This window comes from Rhipicephalus sanguineus, chromosome 3, assembly GCF_013339695.2.
Source record: "Rhipicephalus sanguineus isolate Rsan-2018 chromosome 3, BIME_Rsan_1.4, whole genome shotgun sequence".
In the NCBI taxonomy this organism is placed as follows: Eukaryota; Metazoa; Arthropoda; class Arachnida; order Ixodida; family Ixodidae; genus Rhipicephalus; species Rhipicephalus sanguineus.
This window is the reverse complement of record NC_051178.1, coordinates 114,757,469-114,784,753: the sequence shown is the minus strand read 5'-3', so window position 1 is coordinate 114,784,753 and position 27,285 is coordinate 114,757,469. Positions and strand designations below refer to the sequence as shown.

The following is a 27,285-nucleotide window of genomic DNA, read 5'->3' as shown; positions in this document are numbered from 1 at the left end:
GTGAAGTGTTACCCAGCCGATGTGTGAAATGAAAGACCTTAACTATCAACTATCAGCTGCTGCTCACAGGCTCAGCTGGGTACTCTCAGAAGCCCGCTCTTGGTTTATGTGCGGCTAGCATATTGTACTTGCACTTGAACACCACTATACAGAGAAACCCAAAACATTACTAGCAACGACAAAAGAAGCACTCACCGTGTGGAACTGACCGCACTGCCAACTCCACCTTGTGCAAAAGTACGGGCGCTGGAGGCACACACGCAGCCAACCTCCACTTGTGCACAAGGTGCTGCATGCGGTGCAGCGCTATCACGGCCTGCACTGCCGACCGGAATCGAAACCGTGCAGGCATGGGCGGTGACGATGCTATGCCCGAAGAGCCATCGGCCGACGAGTGGGATGACGACCCTGAAGGAAGCGGAGCTTCGTCCACCGAATCTTGGCGACCCCGCGACTGGTAGGTCAGCAGGTGCTGGAAGTGGCGACCGCCGGAGGAATCGGCCGAGTGTAGACGGAAGCCCTGCTGCCTGGGGCGCCCGTCGTCGTCGCTGGACGTGCCTATTCCGTCGATGTGGTGCAATGGCGGGGGCGAAGGAGGAGGTCGACGTCTGGATCCGGCCAGCATCCGCAGTGCCACGTCTTCGGTCGCCTGGAAGCCCTGAAGGAGGCTGAGCAGGTACTGCTTTTGGTAGACGAGGCCCTTGCGCCAACTGTCTGCCTTGCGGTACTTCCAGTACAGCTTGTGTAGCAGACGACAGATGGCGGGTGACGGGTTACCGTCTGCTGCCGTCTGCCCAAGCAGCAGGTCTTGGCTGAGGGTGAGCTGCCTCAGTCGCGATATCTCCTCCTCCGCTTTCAGCAGAGATTGGCTCAACGACAGCTTCTCCCGCGCACACAGGTAGTGTCCGCCGCTCTGACTGCCGCCGTTGTCTGCCTCGCCGAGCAGCGAGTTGTCCAAACGAGTTGTACTTGACGGAGCACCCCCACGCATCTTCTCAATGTCGCTCAGCTGTGTCTGCCGCGCCGGTGTGGAGGAAAGGGGCGTGGGTACCGCTCTGAGCTCTTGGATGAGCTGTAGGTCCTGCTCGTGAGTTCTGGCTCCACGGCGTCGCTCCAGCTCCAAGGTGGCCTGTAGCTGGTTGAAATGAGCCCGCTCAGCGTTGACCGCGTTTAACATGTTCTGTGCGTGAAGTTTCTCGACCTCCAGGGAGCTCCTGTGGGTCGAAGGCACAAAACCTTCAGTTTAGCATACAAGGTGCTCCTGCCTCACGCTCTTGATTACTTTACCATAATTCCATAGTGACTAAACAAAAGTACGCAATCAGTTGAGTGCCAACTAGTTTAGGGTATTGAGCAGCTTTTGGAGTTTTGCCTGTTAAAAGACAAGCTGCATAAGGTTAGTCAAGCAGTGAGCACAACCAGGGTTATTCAATGTTCTCAGTACTGCAACACCAAGCTCCACACTAGTCCATGCCACTCTGTTCGCCATGAAGGTGAGAATTACAATCTATGGAGTAATTGTTAGTTTCTGAACATGGGCAACGTAAACAAATGTGACTAGAAGCTTTTAAGCTTGCACGTGTACAGAAAATTATGTAAAAAACTAGTTGGAAACATAACAAACTTAGCTACATTAAAGCAGTCTATGGCTAGCACAACCCCAAAAGTGAGCATAAGAGAAGCTGCAGTTTTCTTGATCACATAAAAACAGCACAACCACACAGGATGAGACAAGAAGTAGCATGCAAGAAGGGCTTACAGATCATAGTGAAACCTGTGAAAGCGGTTTTTAGCCACCAAAAGACAGGAGTGTATACTCACTTGCAGTGGAGGACTTCCTGCTTGAGGGCGAGTATCTGGCGATTAGCATCGGCAAGGTCAGACCGGCAGTTGGCCAGTGCCATCTCCAGTTCCAGACATGAGGACCGCTGACCATTGAGCTGAGTCAGCAGATCCAGTGTCTTGGCCTGCTCTGCGTCTAGCCGCTGCTTGAGCTCTTCTGCCCGTGACCGCTCCTGCCGAAGCTGACCTTCCAGAGTATCCACTGAGGAAAAAAGAAGAAAACAGTAAAACAGTGCTGTTAATTCAGCTGTCTGCCAAGCGGCCAACCCTGCCCCCACCTTCTACCTATTCCACAGTTCAGATGCATTTTCTGGACTACAGTACACGCCCATTGCATTGTCCACAGGGGCCAACTTCAGCTTAAACTACACTGATGGTGAGTGATAATGTGAACAATGCTCTCCTTTCGAAGCATTTACACTTGTTATGGTGTTTCGTGTATAAATGGAATGCAACTGAGCATCTTGCATTGAGGCTTGCACATATGCTCACAAATCCAAAAAATGAAAAGCAGCTGGTTAAGTCGACTATCATCAGGGCACCGCATTAGCTGTACTTCAATGCGGGAAAATTTTGAAAGTGTAGTTTGGCCTATTGTTAAGTGCATCTCTGACAACAGAATTGAGTACAGTCAGCAGATGTCCAGGAAATACAGTAGAACCCTGCTGGTACGTTTTTGAAGGGACTTTAAGCGGTGTGTCCAGATAACATCGAACATGAGGTCCCAGTCACCATTCCAGATTTTGATGAAATTTACTGTAGGTCTAGGCCTGAGACCCAGAACAATGGTTTCAATTTATTATGTGGAAAACTGCACAAAAAACGTAGACAAAGGAAGAAACGGACGACACAAGCGCATACTAACTGAAATTTTACTGAAAAAGTTGTTAGTATGCGCTTGTGTCGTCCGTTTCTTCCTTTGTCTACTTTTTGCGCGCAGTTTTCCACATAATGCATTGCCAACTCGCCCAACAGCCTGTTCTTCTAAATGCCAGTTTTGTGAAAAAAATATATATCTAAATTTTGGCGCCAAAAAACACTTTCAGCGCACCTAGGGAAAACTTTCAGAGCACCTAGGGAAAAACCCGATGCACTTCTCAGCCACAATATTTACTCCAATCAAAGAACAATTGAAATACAATCTTATGATTATTTTATTTCCCTTACCTGTAGAAGCATTTTTGAGGAAAAAGATTACAAACATGGCAAACCGCACAAAATAACTTTACTTCAGGAATTTGTTCATGGAAGCTCAGAGCGTACTGGAAGTACGTTATACGTGTTGTGCCACTCATGTGGCTAGTCTTATGGCCAAGCTAGGCCAAGCTGTGTGAAAAGTCAACATGTCCGCTCTCTTCCATGGTCGCTCGGCCGGAGTGTACTTCGCGATGTATCGTACAGGAGCGGTCCCGCAGTTGCAAGTCTTGCGACGTAACAGTGGAGTTCCCAATACAGTAGATCCTATGGGAGCTATGCCGGGACCGGCGGCAAACGAAGTAACAGCCGTGAAAACGCAGCAGCAAGAAACGTAACAGCGGGGTTATACTGTAACTGTATTGAGTCTGTGGCACAGGGGTCTGGTTTGATACAATATTGGGGCCTTCCTCTGACACTGCAGCTTTTACCTTTGGCCTTGAGTTTCAGCTCCTTCTGGTCGTGCTGATCTCGAGAAAGGTCCATCTGTTCCTGGAGTTCATCGAGTACCTTCTTGTGAGCCAGGCGTTCCTGCTTGAGCACTTGTTGCAACTGCCGAGTGTCCTCCGCTACTGCTGGAGAAGCCTGAGTTGGATAACGCGCATGCAGTGTGGAGCGCAAGCAGGGGGTCAGAAAACAGATGAATGCAACTGACACAACATGGTAAATGGTAAGCATCCTTCAGCATGGAAGTCTCAAGAAGCCCCTTTATCATTACAGATACCACAGAAAGATAAAGACAATCCATCATGCAAAAGAAAGAATACCGTATTTACTCGATTCTACTGCGTTCTCGATTGTAACGCGCACCCGTTTTCCGCGACCAAAAAAAAATTAAGACATCGATTGTAACGCGCACCCATGTTTCGCGAGAGAAACGAATAAAAAAAGTCCGTAGGAGTCAACCTTCGCACATTCCGAAGAATAAGTATTTGGGTTTTAAAGAACTAAAGTTTCAAAAAATAAAACAAAGTCAAACAGCGGGCCTTGCCGCTAAAACTGTCACCACTACGGCGGCGATACGGGTCGCGTAATGGATCAGTCCTCGTCGCTGTCGGACCACTCCTTGTCGCTGTGAACGCTCTTCGATTTCGGGAAACCGGCTCTGCTTTGGTCCACTGAAACCTTTTCATGAAGCTTTGCTGTAAAAAAATCTTCTGCTTCTGTTTGCGCCAGTCTCGCACGCACGTTTCCGGAACTCCGAATGACCGCGATGCGGCCCGATTTCCGTCCGTCTCTGCACATGTAATAACGTTTCTCTTAAATGCGGCATCGTGCTGCACTCGTCAAGTATTTGGAGTCGGCACTTCCATGCCGTCGATGTGAACGCAGAACGGGATGGCAAACTCCTCAGCACACGTACAAACTGAAACAATGGCAGAAATAGCCGAGGCATGCCGCGCGTAGGAGGCGGCCATTTTTGAAATGCCGATGGCAATATAAGCAAGTTCTTTTCTTTTTCGGTACTCGATTCTAACGTGCATGCGATTTTTGGACTCGTTTTACCGAAAAAAAGGTGCGCGTTAGATTCGAGTAAATACGGTAATGTTAAAGCAATGTGAAATTACACTTTCCAACTGCTACTTTAAAGCAGGTTTAGCAATGGTGAGAAGATAAGCCTCTGAATGCTTCAAAACTACGCTGTCTTGAGCTTTCCAAGAAACGACATCTCAGACGAATAAGCCCACAAGTACTTTTAAGGTGCACTCTGATGGCATACAGATCAAGCGATTTCAATTAGAGATACAACTGGATTCTCTATATTTAATAAGGTTGCAAGCACCTAACTGTTTTTAATAACATCTTGGAAAGCTCAATTACCATTAATAGCGTCCTTACTCACTCCAACAGTCAAAACTGTCAAACAGCTCAGGCATTGCACATTAATGTGGGCAGAACTGCAGCTAAGTTTAAGACACTAGTTAAGGGACACTGTGAAAAGAATTGCAAGGAGATAATGGGCCAGTGTTTCATTTTAACAGGCAACAGGGGCCCCTCCGCCTTACTGCTTTGACAGTGGCTGTAGAGTGGTTGGACGCTGTTGTTGTGTTGCCACTGTGCTCGGGTGATGGCGTGAAGTGTCGCTGCAGCAACTGCCGTTCTGTCAAGGACAGCACCTGAGAAGGAGCAGACACTCGCTGTAAGTGATGCGTCCTGTTGCAGGTGACTAAAGCCCGACTGTCCTGTCCCAAAATGCAGCGGGTGTTGCGGGACATCGAAAAGTTTGGCCAAGAGTGAAGCCTGCTTCTCTGCACTGTTTGTTCATCCAATTACTAAAGGGGGCACCGTGGCCATCTTTCAAGTGGAAATGGGAGGCAAGTCATGAACACTCATGACGTAGACGTTATGGCTCGTTGGTGCTCCATGACTGCAAATGGTGCAGCATGGGACAGCCTTAAACCAGATGTGCAAGACACCATTTTCTGTCATGGTAAACAACGTTTGGTGTCATTAGCATGTAATGCCATGGTAGCAGCTCCCAGGGCAAACGAGCTCATTGCGATCTAATTTTCCAGAAACTGGCTATGCTGCCAATGCTTAACATTGCAAAGCAGGAAAACTGCCAATGCTTTGACACTCCTATTTGAAAATTCCGCATATATAAACTATAGGGGTGTGCGAATATTCGAGTTTCGAATTCGAATCGAATAATACCTAATCGAATAATTCGATTCAACTTTCAAATAGCTAGTATTTGAAGTTTCGAATAATTCGACATGACAAATATCTAAAACGCGACAAAGGCCAATGGTGCAACTTGGTTAGGGTGGGGTGGCTAAAACTAATGCTAACGTCGTTACAGTACGCCTTTTGCTAAAACTTCCACCGATATCCTAGTTTAAAAGCGAGCGCATGTTTATTCTAAAGGAGAATATGTCATTTGCACACGTAAAAAAAATACGAGAAAACTGTCAAAGCCCTTCACGACTGGGCTTCCGAAACGAAGGCACGGACTTTTTGCGTAGTTCGGTCGCATATGCCGCAAGCATCGTAAAATGTCTTGACTTTGGCCCGCAAAACCCTTGATGTTGGGTTTCACATGTGAAAATTTGTTCACGCTGTGCAGCCGCCACTGCCGCACCGCCCCACTCGTTCAGAAACTGCCATCATTCCGGCGCGCTGTTAAAACGCTGCTGTGAATGGGTGCCCGAACATTTTAGGGCCCGGAGCAGTCATGACGATGAGGCGCAGCATTGCCGTTGTTCTGTCATTCAATTTTCAATAAAATTTTTTGTATTCGATATTTCTGGCCACTATTTGGCACTATTCAATTCGAATTTGATTCGAGATGAAATTTCACTATTTGCACACCCCTAATAAACTACTTACCATCAATAAATGTGTATTTCTTGTGAGGTTTCAGAAATTTGCAAAAGTTGCATGTCATGGGGTGTGAGACTGCCAACATCAGTAAACTACTCTTTGGACAATTTGGCTCAGTTTTCAAGAACAACAGCGATGAACAAGAGTGAACAAGACAGATGCTATCTTATCTCCCTATCGCACCATTAACAAGACTATGACACTGGCATTCTCCTTTTGTGGGCACCCACTCAAGGACAACAGTATTATGAGGCAAAATGTGGCCTCAGAGTCTGAAATTTCTGGTACAGCTTTTGGTGCATGCACGTCGCCTTTGTGGATGAGTGGAATTGTGGAAAATCGCACGTCTTGCATTGGTGAATTTTTTTTGCAGCACCTAATATTCATGCTATACAGATAAGGTCGACGACATGAAGTACTATAGGTGACCTCAGTTATTTTACTACCATTACATCTGAAGTTGCTGCAACGTGCATGTCTTTAGTAACAGTAACTGTCACAATTATAATGGCTGCGGTGAATGCAGCAAGCTCGTTTGTGAATCTTAATACGCACTTTCAAAAAATATTTCTCGCAAATCAAGTAAAAGCACGAGAAATGCAACAAAAACATAATTAGACATATATCTTATTTACAACTTTTGTTTTGTTTGAATTAACCAAAAGTTTGAATTATCAGAATTTGAGTTATTGAGAATCCCCTGTATTTTATCTACAACTTAATATCTATACTTCAGAAATGTTTCATGCATGCTGCCGTAACAGCTAACCTGGGAATCAAGAGCACGCACCTAGCAGCTGAATGAACTTGTCAGTAAGCACTTGATGACAAGTGCATAACATTAAGTATGACTATGTGCCTCTACAAGGCATCGGGTGGTTAACGTACTTTATGTGCTCGCGTAGCGTGGGTTTCAGAAAGGCCCTCTCTAGTGGTCTTTACTGCTTCCATGCTTGCCTTTAATTTGAAAGTGTAGAAGAAAGCTGGCAAATGTTTCCTTCAGCATTTGTTTGTGCCCTTCCACATCACTGGAAACTTACATGCAGGCCCTCGCGATATATCTTTGCCAGCAGGTCACGAAGAGCTGGTGACAGCATGGAGTCCTGAGAGTTGCTGTTTTCTTCCAGGGTGCCAGTCGAAGCTAAGCTTGAAGCTAAGCTCGAAGCAGTGCTTCCAGTGTCTGAGGGCGGTGTGCTGCCACGAGAGCGCAGCACGGCAGCCATCTTGTGAGCCCGGAGCTTCAGCTTGACACCTGGAGGAGTCAGGGGCACACAGATGAAAAGGTAGGTACACCAGGTTTGAGGTATGTCGTATGCTACAACGGCACAAGCAAGCATTAAGCACGTGAGCTTCAGCAAGAACTTAATCTGGGATTCCATGAAACGACCTTTTAAAAGTACGAAGAGAAAGAGAAAATTAGTGTACAAGCGGACTTTTAAAATGCTATGCTCATTATGCTGCTGTGAGAAATGAATTAATGCAGTAAAAAAAACAAAAAGATAAACTTTTAAAGCTTGGTGTTGAAACCACAGCACTGGTACACCAGAGAGAAGTTAAGAAGTATCTTCCCGTATTCGGGCTGCTGTCGCATAGAGAAAGCTTTCGACACTTGCCAAGATATGCCTTTAGCTTCTTCAATACACAATTTAATCCACCCTTACCAATGTAGAATCATCTTAACAAGCTCCATGACATTCAGGCACGATGGTGCAGAAACCTGAAGGCCGTATTGGCCTTTGTCATGTTAGGTTGGGTTCCGAGCGCCTTCTCGTAGTGCGGATCTTTTCGTGGTGTCACAGAAGTGTACTTTCATGATACAACTCGGCCTATTTTTTCCTGGGGTGTTTCTTATATAAGCTGCTGCTGAGGTGGGTTTTCTATAAAGGACGGACTCTACTGCACTGTGCTATAATAAGTGCCATGACAATAACACACACACACTCTCATCACTATAAGTTGGACCTCAATATAATGAAGATCGATCTAGCGAAATATCAGGCGAAGAGGTATTTCGCAAACACTCCCACATACTGAATAGGAGCTTACAATGAATGTTCCACATAAGAAAGGACGTTGAATGCAATGTTGTAATGAAGTCTGACTACTCTACTGTCAAATATCATTCGAACTCACGGTCCAGCTCTTCTCGGAGGGCCTCCACCTCTCGCAGCTGCTCCGCGCGGAGGGTCTGCAGCTGCTGCGCGTGTTCCTCCCTCAGCTGCCATACCAGCTGCTCCTGCTGCAGTGCGAGACGCCCCTTCTCGGTCTCCAGTTGCGCTCGCAGGGTCGCCTCCGTCCTGCGCAGCTGCTCTCGGTGGGCGGCGTCTTGCTGCACTGCCTCTGCCTGAGCTCTTCGCAGGGCCTCTGAAAGCTCGTCCCGCTCACGCTGGAAGCCCGCCTCGGTGGACAGCAGGCGCTGGTCTGCGCGCGCCGTCAGCACCTCTTCCTTCTCTTGCAGCAACCTGGCCATCTCGGCACGCAGGCGTGCTACCTCTGCCTGGTGTTCTTGCTGCAGGCGTTGCAGCTCTTTCGCCTTGGATGGAGTGTCTGCTTCCGTCGCGGTGGAGCCTTCCGTGGCTGAAAGAGCAACAACGAAATGCAGGCCATGGCACTTGAAATTGTAGGAAACAACACACATAAAATCCCACGCATCAGTGTGCGTAGCCTTGTAGGGCCACACATTTTGGAAGTGCCATTTTAGAAATTATGTATTACAGTATGCCTAATTTTAACAGGAAACAGCGAGGAGAATAAGTGCACTAGTGTGCATTTGTGGGATGCATGTAGTGGTGCTGCTACTGCCGGTACCCGCACGTGATTGCATAACGTGACAGCATCTAGGCCACCTGTTTGATTTGCACTAAGTAGTAACAGTAAGAAAAAATGCCAAGCCTGCGTGGAACGCACAGCACAGTCACAGCGAAAGCTGGAAGAGCAGCCTTTCTAGAGCCAGTTGTAAACTCTCTTGGGGCAACTAATACAAGTTCACTTGAAAAGTATCCATTACACCATAAATCGTAACTTTTGTGAAGAAGGGAGCCCTCACTATGCATCATTCTGCGGAGAAGCGAGGTACCCTCTACACATCTTTAAGGCATTATGTGTCTTTTGTCGATGCTGTAGCTGATGACAAAGAAGAATTATGGCTAAGCACTTTGTAATGGGTGGGAAGCTTTAAATTACCCATTCGTTGCGCAATTTGCATTGTGTGACGCCTGGTTGTCATTTTACTTTTCTACCACACTATATTACATATGTTAATGCGATTCCTTGCCCGACATGACGCCTGTATAGGATCTTTTTGCAAAGGAGTTTCAAGCACCTGCGTGGCTCTGTGGCAGAACACTTGAAAGTCACGCAGAGGGCCCTGGTTCAAATACCATCCTATCCTGGATATTTTTTTTCTCCTCATTCTGCACGATAGCAGTTACGGACACTGGCGGCGGTGGCGGACAACTATGGCACCAAAAGTGGCCGTTGTGATCTCATAACAGCTTTCGCTGTAAAACGTAAGTGAATTCAGTCATTGCTCAGTTGCATCTTGAATCCATTAGGCAAACCTCTGGTGATACCGTTGGGACACTGTTGGGGCGAACCATTGGGAGGACAAACCATTGGCGACACTGTCATTAGTGAAATGAACTGCTAGTTTTGATGTTAGGCTTGAGACAGCCAAATTTCTTTACTTCTTTTGCCAGGTGGCTCCATAGCATTTGGATCTGATCACACACTAGTGATGTGAAGTGTTCTGAAAGCAAAATTCTTCACCGCATGCTTAATGATGCTCTCAAGTGATATATGCTATGACAACCTGTGAAAATGCCATGGCATGTTTGCTCGATTCCACAGGGAGGCAGTGCATGCCTGTGGACTTAAAGGGACAAATAAGTGAAACAACCAATCAGTTTAGACCGATTAATTATGCTCGGAAAATGCTACTGTTGTTAATTTCACCTTTATTAACACAAGAGAAAATTAAGATCAAAGTTTAATTTCTAAATTTCGCGCTGAAATCTCTGCATGTGACGTCATAAATTTCGAAGTCTTTTTTTGTATTTTGGCCACATTGGTTACACAAGAGTTCCTGAAACTTGGTATGTTCAGCCTCTGGTTCCTTCAAAGAATAATCTACTTCATTTTTATTATGAAGGAGCTACATAGGCCCTAGTAGATGCCATCAAATTCTATGATATCACAGTGAATGCAATGGGAGCTTCAAGGTGGCACTGCCACTTGCATTTTATTTTTGCGTGTTTTCACACTTACCAAATGTCTTTTCATGGCAAGCATGGTGTTTGTGGTACTGTGAAAGAGTAACTGACTAATGCGAGAGAAATAATATTCTCTTTAGTGTCCCTTGAGAGTGTGATGGTAACTTATTACTAGAGATGGGTGAATAGCAGAGCTGTGCGAATAGCAAAATTTTGGGTGCGAAGCGAATTCGAATATTTCTCGAATATTTTTCGAATACTTCGAAGCTAAATTGCAGAACAAAAAGTTAGAGAGGGTTCCTAAGCATATTCTTATGAGATAGCAAGATGAAAGTGTTTCTTTTCGCTAGGTTGATGAAGCACTGGCGGGGTGGTGTTTCATAGTTGTCTTATCAAGAATGAGGCAATGTAGAGGCCGAATTGTATTTATGTACATGATTTGGTGCAACCAAAGTGTTGCTGACAACACTTTACACGTGATAGGCAAAGATGCCATTTCCTCAGCCTCTCCTCCTCTTTCAATTTCTGTGGAAGCCCAACTGATGTGGCGGACAAAAGTGCGCTCCCTTCAACTCCTGAGTTCCATATATAAGAACATCTAAAATTTTGGATGCTAAAAAGCTTCGCCTTCCAATTTTTCGGACTTCCTGCCCAAATTTCAGGTCCAAAACAGTATTAACTGAGCCCCAACCTCTGCCACATCTTTTATCTTCATGTTGGAACCAGCGTTTTCTTGAGTTAGTACATTTGCGACCGTAGCAGAGCTTGAAAGGCAGCTTTGCCGCAATACCGGGGTGTGATGAGGTGAAGCATATTGAAAATCTAGGGACCACTTCCAATCGGACGTTGACTGTGTCTTGGCAAAGTTCGACCGAAACGGAGCTTGAAAGGCAGCTTTGCCGCAATACCGGGGTGTGATGAGGTGAAGCATATTGAAAATCTAGGGATCACTTCCAATCGGACGTTGACTGTGTCTTGGCAAAGTTCGACCGTAACGGAGCTTGAAAGGCAGCTTTGCCGCCATACCGGAGTGTGATGAGGTGAAGCATATTGAAAATCTAGGGACCACTTCCAATCGGACGTTAACTGTCTTGGAAAAGTTCGACCGTAACGGAGCATGAAAGGCAGCTTTGCCGCAATATCGCGGTGTAATGAGGTGAAGCTTATTAAAAATCAAAAGGGGTCACTTTTAATCGGACGTTGACTGTATTTGCTTTTGGGAAGTTCGAATAGTTCGAATAGTAAAATTCCAGTGCGAATCGAATCGAATAGCAAACACTATTCGAAAAATATTCGAAATTTCGAATATTCGCACACCCCTAGCGAATAGTGAATTTGAGGTTCGAAGCGAATAGTGATTTGGTCGAATAATTTCGAATCGAATAGTTCGAATAGTAATTACCGCATATTATTAAGCAAAATGAGCATTTTTGTCATGACCCTTGCACAACATTTTAAGGATTGGAACTAGGTATGAGTGAGTGTCACTTTTTTGGTTTGAAATGAAGTGGTAGCAGCCTTGAATAGTATCAAGATTGGAATAGCAGTAGGGTGCAAGTTATAAGTGGACGTTACAATTTAAAAATTACTAGACTTAGCGCATATAAGCCCATGTAACACGCTTTTTAAATTAAAAAAAAAAAATGTACATTTAACCTTGACGTGTGGCTTTGCGGCAGTGCAGATTTCCCCTGGATGGGTTGCTTCACGGCATAGCAACTAGACGCTGTAGTGAAACCACCTTTACAGGAGGTTAAGGTGCGGTCAAATGTATACATATATTCGTTCATTACGAATACTTCGAAATTTCGAATAATCTAAATTCGTATCGAAGCGAATTCGAATACTGTAATATTCGTTCGAATATTCAAAACGCCCGAATATCCGCCCATCCCTACTTATTACGTAATGCAGGAAAGCTATTTATTAGGTGTAATCTCTCTGGTATGTAATGTTACATTTAACTGGAGACTCGGTGATCCTTGAGATTTTGTTTGCGTAAGTGTGGCATGTTTGTAACATCACTGAAATTATTAACAAACTTCACAGATGACCCCTGCAATGCTTTTCGTTGCCTTAAAAATATCTCTTGTCAATCAAGCAATGTATAGTTGATCGATAACTTCTGCTTTGCTTGCCGGAGCTGCGTCATACTCACTTACTGAGTTTGAGTCATTCACTTGAGTTTCGGCACTTTCTCGGTGCTCCTGATGTCTTTAGTCATCTCACATGCTCACAAAATGAAGCTCGAACCTTAAAGAGTGCTCAAGGAAAGTCTTCATTTTAGAGCAGATACGCTAATAAAATTACGTGAATATAACAGGACAGAGAAAATGCATTAGCAATATATTGATCACATCTTGGTACTGCAATAATTTTCAAGAATAAAGGGATATCAATATCACTCTCTTGCAGAATAAGTTGGGAGCCGAAGTGTTGAAGGAATGGATGACAAAGCGTCACTGGAACTAGAGAACTTAGGCATGGCAGCACTTACCCGCCGTCCCAACCTGCTGCTCACTGCCCCACTGCCTTTCCATGGCCTTCTTCAGCTCGGCCACTTCTGCCTCGTGCATCTTGCACAGCCTGGTCACCTCTTCGACGACGCGACGATTGACCAAGCTGCGGATCTCTTCCTGGGTCAACAGTTGAGTAGCCTTGCCACTGCTGCTGCCTGGCGTACTGCTGCCACTGCTGTCCCTGTTTGCCATCTGCTGCCACGTGTTACGGGCTGGCGATTGCACCTGCGCATCGTGTCGCTCCTGCATAAGTGCTGCCTTTTCGGCTTCGACCGTCTCCCTCAGCTTGGCCAACTGTTCGGTGTGCTCCCTTGTGAGGTCTGTGCAGAGTTTTTCGAGGCGGCACTGCATCTCGTCTGCATGTGCCTGCCTCATCTGCTGCTTCTCCTGTTCGCACTGTTGTCGAAGTGCCTCTAATGTGTGCTGGTGCCGTGCGTCCAGTGCAGCTGTTTCCTGTAATGTGACATTAAAGAAAACAATCAGTCAACACCTGCTAAGTGCAATGCAGCACATAAGAGAGAGAGAGAGAGAGACTGTATCTTTGGCTTGTTTTATTAGCTGCTGTGGTAGCTAAGGTTAAAAATATATTGTATGGAGTTTTACATGCCAGATCATGATATGAATATGAGGCATACCGTAGCGGGAGATTCTGAAATAATGCTCACCACCTGTGGTTCTTTAGCATGCAACTAAATCTAAGTACACCAGCGCTCTTGTACTTTGCCCCCATCAATACAGTAAAAGCTCGTTAATTCGGATTTCTAGGGACCGGAAAAAATGTCCGAATTAACCGAATGTCCGAATTATCGAATGGTCGAAATAAACACAATAAATGCAAGAGTTTTTTCAGCATACCTTTACTTTACATGGTAATCGCAGATGCGTCTCTGTTTTCGAGCAGAAATTCGCGCGGACACAATTTTTCTGAGCCCTTCAAGGTGCTCAGCAGCTCGCATGCTGTCTGCAGTGCCAAAACAAAATTCTTTAAGGACGACGAGGGCCTCCGCGGCTTCCTTCACAGTATGAGGGGGCCTGTGTGGCTCATAGTGTGGCTGCTGCTCTTCAGGCTCTTCGTTCTCGGATTCGTCGCCATGCATCACTTCCTTGACGATTTGCTCATCAGTCAGAGAGCCGGCAGTGGCAACGCCATCAATGCCGATATAATCGTCGAGTGTCACTGCATCAGGCATAATACTTCTGAAATCCTGCCCGTCATCGGCACCGTCGTTCGGCGACACTTCGGCCACTGCGGCATCGCTGGAGTCTGGTACAACAAAGCCACTGTGCCTGAAACAGTTGGCAATGGCGTGCGCAGGCGTGCTCTGCCACACATACGCGAAGAATGCTAACTGCGCTCAGGAGACTCACGTTGTATTGTTTGCCGACGTCATGGCACAGGAGCTACTTCTTGCCGGGAGAGCCCATTTTTCAGGGCACGCAAAATTTCTACTTTGGTGGTGAAGTCCGTGGCCTCGTACTTGGGCCGCTTCGCCGGCGTTGCCATCGGCGGAGAGTGCGTTCACACGAGAAGTCAGCACAAAAGCACCAGCAACGATAAAACGGCGTTCAACGATGCAGCACACCAACGGGAACAAAGCAACAAAAATGACACCGCACCAAACCCACGCCCCACCCACACGCTATCAGGCGCGAAGAAAAGGCGTTCAACCAGTCTCAAGTCAAGCCAAGCCAATAATTGATGTCCATGGCGATGCTGCATTTGAGCTTCACTTTTGTTCCGAATGGTTCTTTTTTCGTTTTCGAGCCTCGCCAGCGGCCCGAAAGTCGCTGAATTATCCGATTTGCGGTCAAATCTGTCCGAAATAACGAGCGCCCAGTCTCATAGAGTGATGCATATATTTACAGGGACCAGATGACGTGTCCGAATTAACCGATTTTCCGAATTAACGAGAGTCGAATTAACGAGCTTTTACTGTATGTAGCCACCGTGGCTGAGAATGAAACCTGCGTCCTCGAGCGAAGCAGCATGACACGTTACCAGCTAGGTTACCATGGCAAATACTAAGGCGTTGTGCTGCGAAGCACAAGGACATAGGTCTGACTACCAGCCACGGTGGCTGCGAGAGCTCAGTGCAGCAATACATCATACATGCCAGTGAGGCACATCCGTGTTACCATGATTAGGTGCAAGCAAGGGTCTGCAGTGGAGGGGCTGACGTCTCTCATGCCATCAATCAACTGGTACCGCACATCACTCATACACTCCTCGGTCCCCTCAACAACTCACAATCTCCTCTTCCCCACACCCCCTTTCTTTCCTCAATCCATTACCTTTTGTAGATGAGCTCAGTACGTGCACACATTTTGCACACTCACCACCATAGAGTAGTTATAGAGCCATAGAGTTGCATAGAGTGGCAAAATGTCCCAGTTTCATCATTCGAAGATGATCTGAGCAAGTTCCTGTGCCTAGGTCTTTCTCTTATGCTCAGAGGGTGCCATAATCCTGTAATATCATTTTCTAGTACAACGCAGCAAGCAAAGCTGACTGCAAGCCGAGCAGTGAAGCCAACCTTTTCCTATACTTAGCGAAATATTTGCTCTATGTTCTCCAAGAAAAAAAATTGTTTTGAATGCATTTCTTGTGTTTGCTTATATCACCGATTGCGAATAGCAACAACAACAACAAAAAAAGGCAATTTGGGAAAGCTTTTTGTAAGATGAATGCAAATAGCACGAAAAAACGTAAGAAAAGACGAAGAAGGCTACAGCACAAGCGCATACTAACAACTGAACTTTTATTAGAAAGACGAAAATATATAGGAAGCCCAAACCACATGTTCACTATGAACACAACCGAAGACCTTAGACGTGCGCATCTTGTCTTACGTTTTTTCGTGCTATTTGCATTCGTCATGAATTACCAACTCATCCAACAATCAATCCTTCTAACTTTTTGTAAGGTTAATTCGAGAAGTAAAGTCCAATTGCTGTGGCAGCAAATTCCATCCGACCTTGCAAAGGAAAACAAAAGGGAAAGAAAGAGGTGCAGCCAAAACATGCCTGCTCAAGATAGGAGGCCATCTCCTTCTCCAAGTCAGTGCGGTTCCAGGTGCGCATGCGCGCGTGCAGCTGACACTGGCGCTCCAGGTCGGCGGTGCGCTGGGCATGCTCCTGCTCCAGCCGCTTGCGCTCGACCTCCAAGCGTCCCCTCCACGTCTCCTCCAGCAGCCGGATCTCCTCGTGGTGCTTACTCTGCTGCTGCTCCCGCTCGGCCGACACTGCCTTGTTTAGTGCAGCTGCAGCCTCGTCCTTGGGTACGCTCCGTGACTGCACGCAAACAGACAGTGGCTCCACTCTTTGCGTGTCTCCAGTTTATGCTCTAGCTGCTGTTGGAGTAGGGATTTATACACACACACCCCCCGACACCATCCTAACCCCGACACCACCCCGACACCACCCACAGACAGGCATTCACCTACACACTCCCCCGTTCTGGTGACACCCTCTCCCCCTTACCCAGAATAAAATTCTGGATAAACCCCTGTGTTACACTGGCCGCCAGAGTCACAGTGTGAGCAAGACCTTCCATGCAAAGAGTGGCAAAATGAACGGATAAAAATGACAAGATGAAAAGGCATGTTCTTTTGGCGCACGTGACCTTTCTTTTAGGATGATGTCTTCATGTGCCACTTCCACTCCCATTCTGTAATGGGGTATGATTAATCTTTTCTGACTGAATTTATCTGCCACACTCACTCACATACCTACTGGTTGAACAGGCTAACGTTGGCTGGCATTGGCTGCTATAAAGCAACATCATCTCATTCAATAGGAATCGAGATGTCTACTGAATTTCATTTGAACAGAGTGCCAAGTCATCTTTATATCCTTTATCCCCTTGGTAAGACAACAAATTCTCTTTACATTATTTTTTCAATATAAATGTTCAATGGACATAAGCAAAAAAGAAAAATACACTTGTGACCCATCACGTTTGAGTGATGGCTGCATTCATGACTAGAGCTATAGATGAGCTTTACCTGCTCTCTCTTCTAGGACATTCTTCCTTAGAGATAAATAAAATTCTGATTGATTGGCTCGTATTTTAATAGACTGACACTATGATTGCAAATAAAAATTTCTGGAACAGAGTGCAGCTTCCATGTGCCCAGCACTGCTGGCTGTCAAGTGGCCAGGCAAAGCAATGTAGACTGGCATGCACTGTAAGCCACAGATCTTCCAAGCTAAACTATTAGACGAAGTACTCTACTACAAAGAAAAAACCTGAGCTGAGAACAAATGCAAGACAGAACTGCGGCCAAACAAATATGCAATTTCGGTGTTAAGTCACTTCACTGAACACTGGGGTGTGTCAGGATGTAATGGCCTTTGTCAGGCCCCGATTAGAATGCTTCTCATAAGAAATGTCCCCATCAGACTGTGACGGAACAGTTAATGAGACCTTTATTAGGCCCCGAAGAAATGGCGAAGCGACCACACCCAAGGCAGGGATCACAGGCTAGACAAGTCCCCACAACCAATGATGAAGAACGCCACATGATGATGAACATGCATGGGGAACGAAGATGTGCCTAACAGTCGCCCACAAGACTAATGCTTCAACATTTGTTCTATCAACACTGTTCCAAACACAGTGCCAAGCTGTGTGCAGTGTTCCATGCAGCAGACGAGAAAGGCAGCGTACCAGGGTGTCTCTGAGTGCAAGCACCTCCGATCGGAGTGCCTCCTGAGCATTAGCATGGAGTTGCTGGACTTCGTGCAGCCGGAGTTGCAACCGTCTTGAGCTGGCTTCGTGTGCTTCCCGTGCACGGGCCAACTCCTGCTTCAGGCACTCCCGCTGCTCGCTCTCGGCACGCTCCCGATTCACCAGCTCTTCCTCCATGGAGCGCAGCTTTTCACGCAGTGGACACACCTGCGATGGGCCGGGACTTTGCATTTCTTCGTGAAACAACATGCCCCATTGTTTCACGTTCAGCCTCAGCTTTACAGTCAGCACGCTGCCACCCAACTAAGGTAATGCAGATAGGGGGGGAATAAATAGTGCCCAGCCCGAAGGTACGATATCTGCTATCTATCTGGTCACAGGTGTGAACATAAAAAGCCAACGTTGATGATACAAATGCTGGTAGTTGCACTGCACACGTTTACAGATCACGTCATTTCCAACAGACTTTCAAGCTTTATCCTATGGGCCGTCCAAGCTAGAGCTAACAGCAAAAGTAATATTCAAAATGCACATGGATCTTGCTACTGCAGAAAAAAAAAAAAAGAGAAAAGATAGGTGACAAAGTTAGTACATACTAATGCTATGCTATACATATAAAATGAGATGAAGTACATATGCTCCTACAAAGGTAACATGACAGCAAACAGAGATACAATGAAAGGGCATGCATCTTGCCTGTCAGCCACAGTTCTGAGCCTTGCACTTAAGTGTAACTAAAAAATATATATATATATATCTTCTTGACAAGTGTAATTAGAAAAATCTAGGGATGGGCAAATATTCGGACGTTTCGAATATTCGAACGAATATTAAAGTATTCGAATTCGCTTCGATACGAATTTATATTATTCGAAATTTCGAAGTATTCGAAATGAACGAATATATGTATGTTCGACCGCACAGAACCCCCTGTAAAGGTGGTTTCACTGCAGCGTGGAGTTGCTATACGGTAAAACCACCCTGCCAGGGGAAATCTGCACTGCCGCGAAGAGACACTTCAAGGTTAAGTGTACATATTTTTTAAAGAGAGCAGCATTTTGGGCTAGTTGGTGATCCATGACATCAAAGAAATTGTGTGACGAAAACATGGACAGCAGACAAGTACAAACACAGCGCAAACACAGAGTTGCGCTGTGTTTGTACTCGTCTTCTGTCCGTGTTTTTGTCGCGCAATTTCTTTGATGATATTTTTAAAAATTTAACAGCGTGTTACATGGGCTCATATGCACTAAGTATAGTAATTTTTAACTTGTAATGTGTTGTACAACTTATAATTCGCCCTCTACTGCTATTCAAATTTTGATACCACCCCCCCCCCCCCCCATTCAAGGTTTCTTCCACTTCATTTCAAACCAAAGAAGTGACATTCACTTATACCTAGTTCCAATTCTTAAAAATATTGTGCAAGGGTCATGAAGAAAATGCTCAATTTTTCTTAATAATATGTGGTGAGTACTATTCGAACTATTCAATTCGAAATTATTCAACCAAATCACTATTCGTTTCGGATTCGCTTCGAACCTCAAATTTACTATTCGCCCATCCCTAGAAAAAACAACTCACATTACATCAGTGCAATGTGTTGGAGATTCGACGTGACATGCCACTTAATGCTCACATTCATGCAAATATGACTTGTGCTCCTTCCTTAGCGTGTACGTTTCTCCATTTATACTGTCCCTTCCTACGTAGTTTCGCTCACAAATTGGCTTTTGACAGTATCCTCACTAAATCTGTTAGCAGGTTGACCTACATAGTGTGTTTTACGCATCAATTGTAAACTTAAGTGTTGCGTTTTTGGTTTAGTCTAGCAGCTGATAATTAACGACCATAGACCCTATGGCCTGCATGATAACAATTTTGCAGAATACTTGCACAGAAAACAGTTAATTTTATCACTATAAGACTTTGTTAGGTCCAGGCCACTTTTGTGGCCAGTGGGAAATCTCTTGTTGGATTGCATAGCAGTTTGTTTTGCAGCATGCAGGAGTTCCTTGTTCAGGCAATGTGGAGTCCTCGATGAAGGTGGTGTCATTAAAACGGGAAAGAAAAAGGAAAAGAAAAGTGTTATAGAAAACAAACTGCTTACCTGTGCATCGACAGCCTGGTGCAAGGCTTCAATTTCTTCATCTCGCTCCTGCAGCAGTGCTTGCAATTCAGCAATGTTCTGCTTTTGCTGCATGAATGGAAGATGGAACACAATTGGCACCATTAATTTGAGCAATAATAATAATAATAACAATAAAAAAAGAGTGTGATGACACGTGGCAAAATACCGCTGCAAATATGTCAGAGGCTCTAAATGTACTTCTTCAAGTTAAGCACAGCACCTTCTCGCACCAGATTTCCTGTAATACTATGCTAACATAAAACCGTTAAAGCCACGTGAACAGCTCAGCATCAGATGTTAGTGCAGTACACTTCATAAACATTGACCTCTGAAACTCCTTCAGCGTATCCTCTTTATTACCCTTTCAATTTTTTTTGTAAACACTTGTTGTTCTGCACAAATTCTGAGACAAATGTATCTAAAGAAAGCAATATGTGCAGTCATTATGACAGTAAAGTCAGATAAGCCCCACATGCTTTTCTAGGCGCTGAATTTTTTTTTTTCTTCGCAATCTTAACGAGGAGCTGCCTCTTACTTCTTTTTTTTTTTCTATGGGCAGGGTCTCATGACCTCACAAACACATGTCGTGTGGAGGGACCATCCTAGAGACCAAGACAACCCTCGATGTCCTCCAATGGCACATATGTTCACCTACTTTTTGAGGGACTTTTTGTGCTGGCAAAGTGGACATAGGTACACAGGCCAAGAAGCAACGCAGATTTAAGGTAAGCAAGAGTCCATACGTAAACACATACACACGTGCATAGAAACATGTATGCAAAGCGTTCACCTAAGCAAAACTGCAACTACCACTCAATGAAAGCAAGAGAGTGAACAGAGCTTGAAGCAGAGATATCATGCAGTGAAACCAGAAGGACCCATCACCGAAATGAACTACCATCACCGAAACGAACTATTGTTTCGCAAAGTGAGACAAGAGGTTGCAAGAGGCCAGATTAAGCGAACAGGCCCCGGAGAGATGGTCTTACCATGGGTAACATGTCTGCCTCTGCTGTTTCTGCTACAGGCCCGTCCTTTAGCATACAAGAAACAGGTGGGATGAAGAGACGAAGGCCAGTTTACAAAGGTGACTGTCAAATTTCATTCGAAGCTGAAGTGTGAAATCACAATCATAGCAGGAGAACTTTTACGATACAGAAGCAAAACAGCCTAAAATGTTTATTGTAATAGTGAGATTATTACTTCAAATCCATCATGACAAATATTGAACAGTCACTTGGACGAAGTGTGCAGAAGGAAGTTAACAGCTCCTTTAACAAAGTATCTCTACAATTTATTTTGAAATATTTTCAAAGAATGTGCTTACTACGCACAAAAAGTAAAACACACAAATGCAAAAATATACAGGACGCATTGAAAACGCTCTCCTAAGAGTATTATACTTCAAGACAGGCAAGCTCTCTCACAAGATGGCTGCCAATCCCAAATGTAAACATTGTGCCTTTGTTCCATTCTATAAAAGATATTGCGGAAGCTCCCACCAACAACTCATTTCACAACTCCATTTTCAGCTAGATAACTTTAACCAGACACGAAACCATAAAAAGTACTGACGATATCACAAAGTGAAACGTTCAGACATGCATAAACAGAGCAAGACAAAAGCCAGATGCAGGGCCTAACCTTGTGCCTCGATTTTCCGCACTGCACTCGAAACGCGTCCAGCCAGTTACAAAACGTGTTTCTCCATTCTCAGACTTGCTAGCCCACTAGCACTTCATCATTTACTGCGTTTCAAATGATGTAAAAACCTGGCAATATGAGAAGTTTCCAGACGAGGTCCATGTGTTCGCTCAGACGGGGAAGCGAGATAGCAGTTGGGAGCCCGAAAGGCAGCAACTATGTGCAAGACTGGCGCAAGGTGGGCTATTTTGGGGCTGTTGGCCCCATGCCCCTTGTCTGCGCTCGATTTAGACGCGTGGGGAAGGGGGGGAGGAGGATATAACTGAGGGAACATAATGCCTACATGCTTCAAGAAGCTGAAGCGGATCCCCATTCGCAGCTACTACAGACAAGCACAATGCACACACTGCCAGATGACGAACCACTGAAGTTAGCTACCGAAGGTATTACGCACATCTCACTTTTCCCAGTCCTCACACATCATCCGACACACAATTCCTGCAACCTTCAGACACCGATTGGCATCCTTTCCACACTTCATTTCAATGAAGCATCACATGCGACATGCAATGAATGTTGCATAAGAGATGCAAGGACTGTTCTTTTATGTGAATGTTGAATAGAAAGCAAAGTTAGCGAATATATGCACAGCCGTGACTGCCTGAAGGATATGCTAATTTTTAATTACACGCATGCGATGCTGTTCCATGGAATGCAATTTACTAAGTCTGTGTACCTCCTATTTCCTTTTTATGGCACAGCGTTGTAATCATTGCCACATTTTTCTAGCACCAATTATCAGATATTAACATTCAACATTTGAGCATAGGCTACATATTCGGTGAATTTTCAATATATGTGCTAAGTGACAGGGCAACGAGCAACAAAACTTGACTCCCCCTAGACTCTCCCTTCTCCTCATACTTATTCTTGGTGTACAAATAACTTTTGTATTTATCATATTAGCTTGTGTAATAATCACAATTTTTTTTTCTCAGAAATTTGACCAGGACATGGGGTGCGATCATAATGCAAAGTAAAATTTTCAGGAGAATAATCAGGCTGCAGGTCGAAATTCACATAATGGCTATAGTGAGCATAACCAAAGAATCAGGCTGAAGAAGTCCTACCTTTGTATTAAAGGCACATGTTCACTTCACCATGAATTGCTCCAGGAAATTCCAAAAGATAACATGATGGGGGGAGGGAGGAAAGAGATCACCCTTCTTGGCATCTTAAATGCCTTCGATTTAGCTAAAACTTCACTGTGTCCAGAAAAGTAATTTAATCAGCATGGACGACTTGAAAAGCGGTCAAACTAGCGCAAAAGATGGAATTAACAGAGCAGTTCTTAGTTTTTTCCGCTGCCGAGCACTGCATCTGGGTATGGTTAGAAAATGCTCAAGTTTCGCATCTTCGTTCCCACCCTCGTTACATACAATGTGTGCACTGGAAAGTGAGGAAAGAAAAAAGAATAATGATAAAGGCAAGTCTAATTAAATTTGCTATGTACACAGACCTTCTGTTGTTTGTTGCTATGGCCATTTGTGCACCAACGCTACTGGCAGAGTGTTTGCCTGTAGGCATGAGAAAAACAGCTGATCCGCCATGTCCTCATTGGATAACCACTTGACCTTAACCCTTTCAGACGCCACCTATGAAGAACTGTCTATAAATGCGTCAAATCAATACAATGTTACAGTCAAACCTCGTTAACACGTACCCGCTTTAAACGTACTAACGGTTAAAACGTAGTTGCGACGAATCCACGACCGAGCCCCATAGAGCCCAGTGCATTCGCTGACCGCTTAAGCCGTAGTGGTTCGCCCTATGCCTACCGGTTAGTGCGTACCCTGAGCCCGAGATAACTTTTTGTGCCATAAAATTTTACTGCACCGCTGAAATTTTGGACGCCACAATGTGCCGCCAAAGGTTTTCCGTCTTTTCTAGAAGTGCGGAGATCGGTCGATCACCGATTCCGACTTCCGCGCGATTGCGGCGACGCCTTTGCGGGTAAGCATCGGGAAAGAACGAAGGCGAGGCGGCGGCCACCGACGAACGCGCCAGCATGACTTATCGCCGACAACCTTATCACAATAAGTATCTTCAGCTATCTGCCCGGGCACGCGTGCAGCACAGCGCTGCTTTAAGCCTACTGCACGCTTTTACTTGGCGACAACCTCAACGCGCTGGGCCGCCGATCGCTGCCGCCTCGTGCGGGGCTGTGTTCAAGCGCGCACCGCTTTGTAGAAATGAAAGCAGATCGCTGTTGCGGAGTTGAGAATTGCGGGTCGCGGACGCCGCGAAACCTCGGTGCATTGATGCTATCACACTAAACGCACGCGTACGGTACAGCAAGCGTAGCGCTGTTGTAACCATATTGCACGCTTTTATTAGGCAACCACCCAACGCGCCTCCGTTCGCTGCCAGGACCACTACAGCGTCGCGGAGGAAGCTCGACATCGCTGCGTTAACCGAACAAGCTACTCGTCGCATCTGTGCACGGTCTGGAACGAAGTGGGCACGAAGAACAATCCCACGACTGATGCGTGCGTGCGGTACAGCAAGCGACCCAGTAGCGACGGCGTACGTGAGCCAAGCAGGCGACGCGCTGCACGCAACTACCCAGGAGACGATCGGCTCCACGCGGCCGTATCGCGTGTCAGTTTTCGTTTAGTAGCAGATCGCGATACAGATGCATACACATACATTGCGGAATGCAGACATTGTCTGTTCTGTCGCCATGTCGGTCACTGTGTATTCCGGACCTTGTAATAGTTTCGAAATGCTCTTTGGCGTGGCCACCTCATGCTATCGGGTGGTCGTGCGAGAGTGCGCGGATCTTTTCTCCACTTTGGCAAAAAGAAAGAAGCGGCTTTGCGGTGGGTACTTTAGGCAATATTTGCTGTGGCACTCTATTTATTTCTTTGCTGGCGGCGATGGCGTATGCCAGGAGAGGCAAATTTGTACTTGGTGGTTAATGCGTACTACCGTTTAGTGCGTAGTTATGCCGCGTTCCCGACAGGTACGTATTAACGAGGTTTCACTGTATTCCGGGGCACTCGATATTATATTACAACGAAAATAAAGTCGTAGTACGTTAATTTATGCTTGTTATAGCAATCATTCCTAATTACTCTGTAATTAAATAACTATTTATTCTGAAGCTATTCATGATCTGTTTTTGCATAAATAGAATGAAACCTCAGGTTGGAGATATAGTGCAAATTTGTTTTCGGTTTTGTCCGTGTTAAGCAAAGAAAAATTATACTTTTGATGTGGGTCGCGGGATGCGCCGCGTCGAACAACTCGTCGAATATGGTGGTGACTTCAGCAAAGTGATCATAAGCAACAGTACACTGCAAAATAAAATGAAGATAAACTTATTATGTAGGAGGTTTAATTCATCCAAAGCTCAACGTATCATGCTCTTTCGCAGCCCCTAGTCGATACAAATAGCAAAAACAAGTGGTGTACACAATTGTGTACATAGCGTCTCAAAGGGTTAAAGAGCAGCAAACTGACACTCATTTTGACAAGTTTAAAATGAAAACTGAGTATCGGCATATGGAGAGCCAAGCGCCACCTCTATCTGATAAGATGTGGTGACAGAGAGGAAGTGCTTATCACGAAGCTCAGACGAGCCATTGATTGCGCCGGGCTGAAGAAAGTCGTACACGCTGTGCAGTCCCATACCGTGCTGGCACTTTAGTGACAGCAAAGCAAAGCCCTGTGTTGTTGAGTCATGCATTACGTGTGGCGACGTAGAAGTTGCACGGCTGAGAGCGTTGATGATGCATCTACAGCTGTTGCCGCAACTCTACCATGTGTCTCCAGGTTCTTGCAGACTGTTTCGAGATGTGGCACACTTACTGTCGCTGTTAGGGAAACAACGTGGGATAGCGCCATGCTTGAGCGCATAATCAATAGCCTTTAACGGCAGATGGGTAACTTGTGCGCTGCGTGCATGACAAAACGGTACAAAGTGAGGTGCCGCTACGCTATTTCGTGCGGTGGCCGCGTCATGATCGCAAGTTTGGGATGCGATCAATACAAGGGTGCAATCACCGTGCAAGTAAATAAGGTAGCGTTAACGACCACGCATGTGAGATCACATCCTCACCTTGTTGCTGCACGCTGCCTCCAGCTCAACCGTACGCTCCAGGGACCGGGCTCTCTGCTGGGCAGCCTCTAGTTCCAGCAGCCGCTGCAGGCTCAGTTCGGTCATGGTTCCTCGTGTGTTTGTAAGCTTCTGCAGCTGTGTGCAAGGGTCCACACAAAGACATCCCAGGCTCAGCACCATGCAACATCGTTGTTGTGGCTCATGTGGCTAGTTTCACTTGTCGCACGCCCAAATAAGGTAGAAGTTCAGGGGAACATGAAAACTTGAATCAATAAAAAATTCTTGAACACAGGGTGTCGCCAGACCTAACATTTCGACAAGCGGTCTTGTCTTCATCAAGGCTGCAACTGCAACTTCAAGGATGCAGCTGCAGCACTGAAGAAGACGAGACCGCTTGTCAAAATGTTGGCTCCAGTGACGTCCCATGTTAAAGAATATTTCATCGCTTATCGTAAATGAATTAAAGCTCATGCTCATTAGCTAGCGCATTATTTAAATATTTCCTGTCACTTGGTGCAGTTTTGTTTTTCTTTACTCTTTGACAAAGGTGCACTTTTGCTCTAGAAATAGCAAAATTGACGTTTGAAACAGTTTCATAGCCTGGGGGTAAAGGAGGAAACTCACAGATCAGATAAGCACTTCGACACATGTTCTTGTTGCAAAGTCTTGTTACATTGTCAAAATTCTGGATCGAACAAACACATACAGAGAATGTACTAAAGGGTGCGCTAGACACCCACCAGTTTTAAAGTGGCCCTGCAACACTTTTTCAGCATGGTTTGAAAATGCTGTCGATCGATAGTCGAGGCTTCTGAGAACACGTGAGCCAAACATTATAACGCAGCACGTGGCCTGGAATTTACAATTAATTTTCAAAGTCAGCTAGAAATTGTTCCCTCTTCTTTCATTGAACGATGCCATATACCCAATTCACGGCCATTGGTTGATTCAAACATCGTGAGCTGCATAGTTTCCGAGGCTGCCACAAGAGGCCACCACATGCCCGCGTGCGCACTCGCGATCACAGTGAAAGTAAGTCGTGCGTTCGAAGAAAAAAAAAGCTTAAGGTCATAACGCGCACGTGATGTAACTTCTTTCTCCTGAGCCATACCCCCCCCTGCTTAGCTTCGAGCACGCTCGTTGGGACAAGAGAAGAGAGAAAGCAATTACAGTGTGTGACAAATCTCTGTAAATCCGCTTGTACTTGACGGATTCTAGAAATTTTTGCGGCGGTTGATTCGCAAGGCAATAAACTCCTTTAATGAAGCCATTCGATGGTTACTTCGAAAAATGTTGCAGGGCCCCTTTAATAGGCCATCACAGTTTTAATAGGCTATAACAGACGAGCCAGCACTTCGTTTGCCTTCGTCCACTTTGAATGCACCATTGTCTACTGAAAGAATTGGACTAGTATATTCATTCAAGTACCAAACAAAAATGAGCATACAAACATTTTCCCCATAATGCTACATCTGCCTTTCTTCGAACATTAAATTGGGCGTGACATTCAGTTGATGCTATTTTTTTCAAAGTTTTCAACATATTAGGTTACGTATGGTCAAAAATTGAAAGCCCTTCATTAATTTGAAAATTTTGTGATTTTCACG

The 27,285-nt window shown here is 45.5% G+C and overlaps 1 protein-coding gene across 4 annotated transcripts in view; it reads right to left on the bottom strand.

Annotated features, from left to right (window-relative positions):
- Window positions 1-27,285, bottom strand: part of LOC119386978 (pericentrin) — a 133,397-nt gene that overhangs the window by 7,252 nt on the left and 98,860 nt on the right. For all 4 annotated transcript variants that reach the window (XM_049413315.1, XM_049413317.1, XM_049413316.1 and 1 more), the window contains 12 exons: window positions 25,679-25,813; window positions 20,901-20,945; window positions 19,891-19,977; window positions 17,760-17,987; window positions 16,115-16,381; window positions 13,069-13,543; window positions 8,494-8,937; window positions 7,401-7,612; window positions 5,043-5,153; window positions 3,468-3,621; window positions 1,822-2,044; window positions 196-1,214 (listed from right to left, as the gene is read on the bottom strand). In XM_049413315.1, the coding sequence (XP_049269272.1) occupies window positions 196-1,214; window positions 1,822-2,044; window positions 3,468-3,621; window positions 5,043-5,153; window positions 7,401-7,612; window positions 8,494-8,937; window positions 13,069-13,543; window positions 16,115-16,381; window positions 17,760-17,987; window positions 19,891-19,977; window positions 20,901-20,945; window positions 25,679-25,813 (3,400 nt within the window). The remainder of the gene's footprint in view (window positions 1-195; window positions 1,215-1,821; window positions 2,045-3,467; window positions 3,622-5,042; window positions 5,154-7,400; window positions 7,613-8,493; window positions 8,938-13,068; window positions 13,544-16,114; window positions 16,382-17,759; window positions 17,988-19,890; window positions 19,978-20,900; window positions 20,946-25,678; window positions 25,814-27,285) is intronic.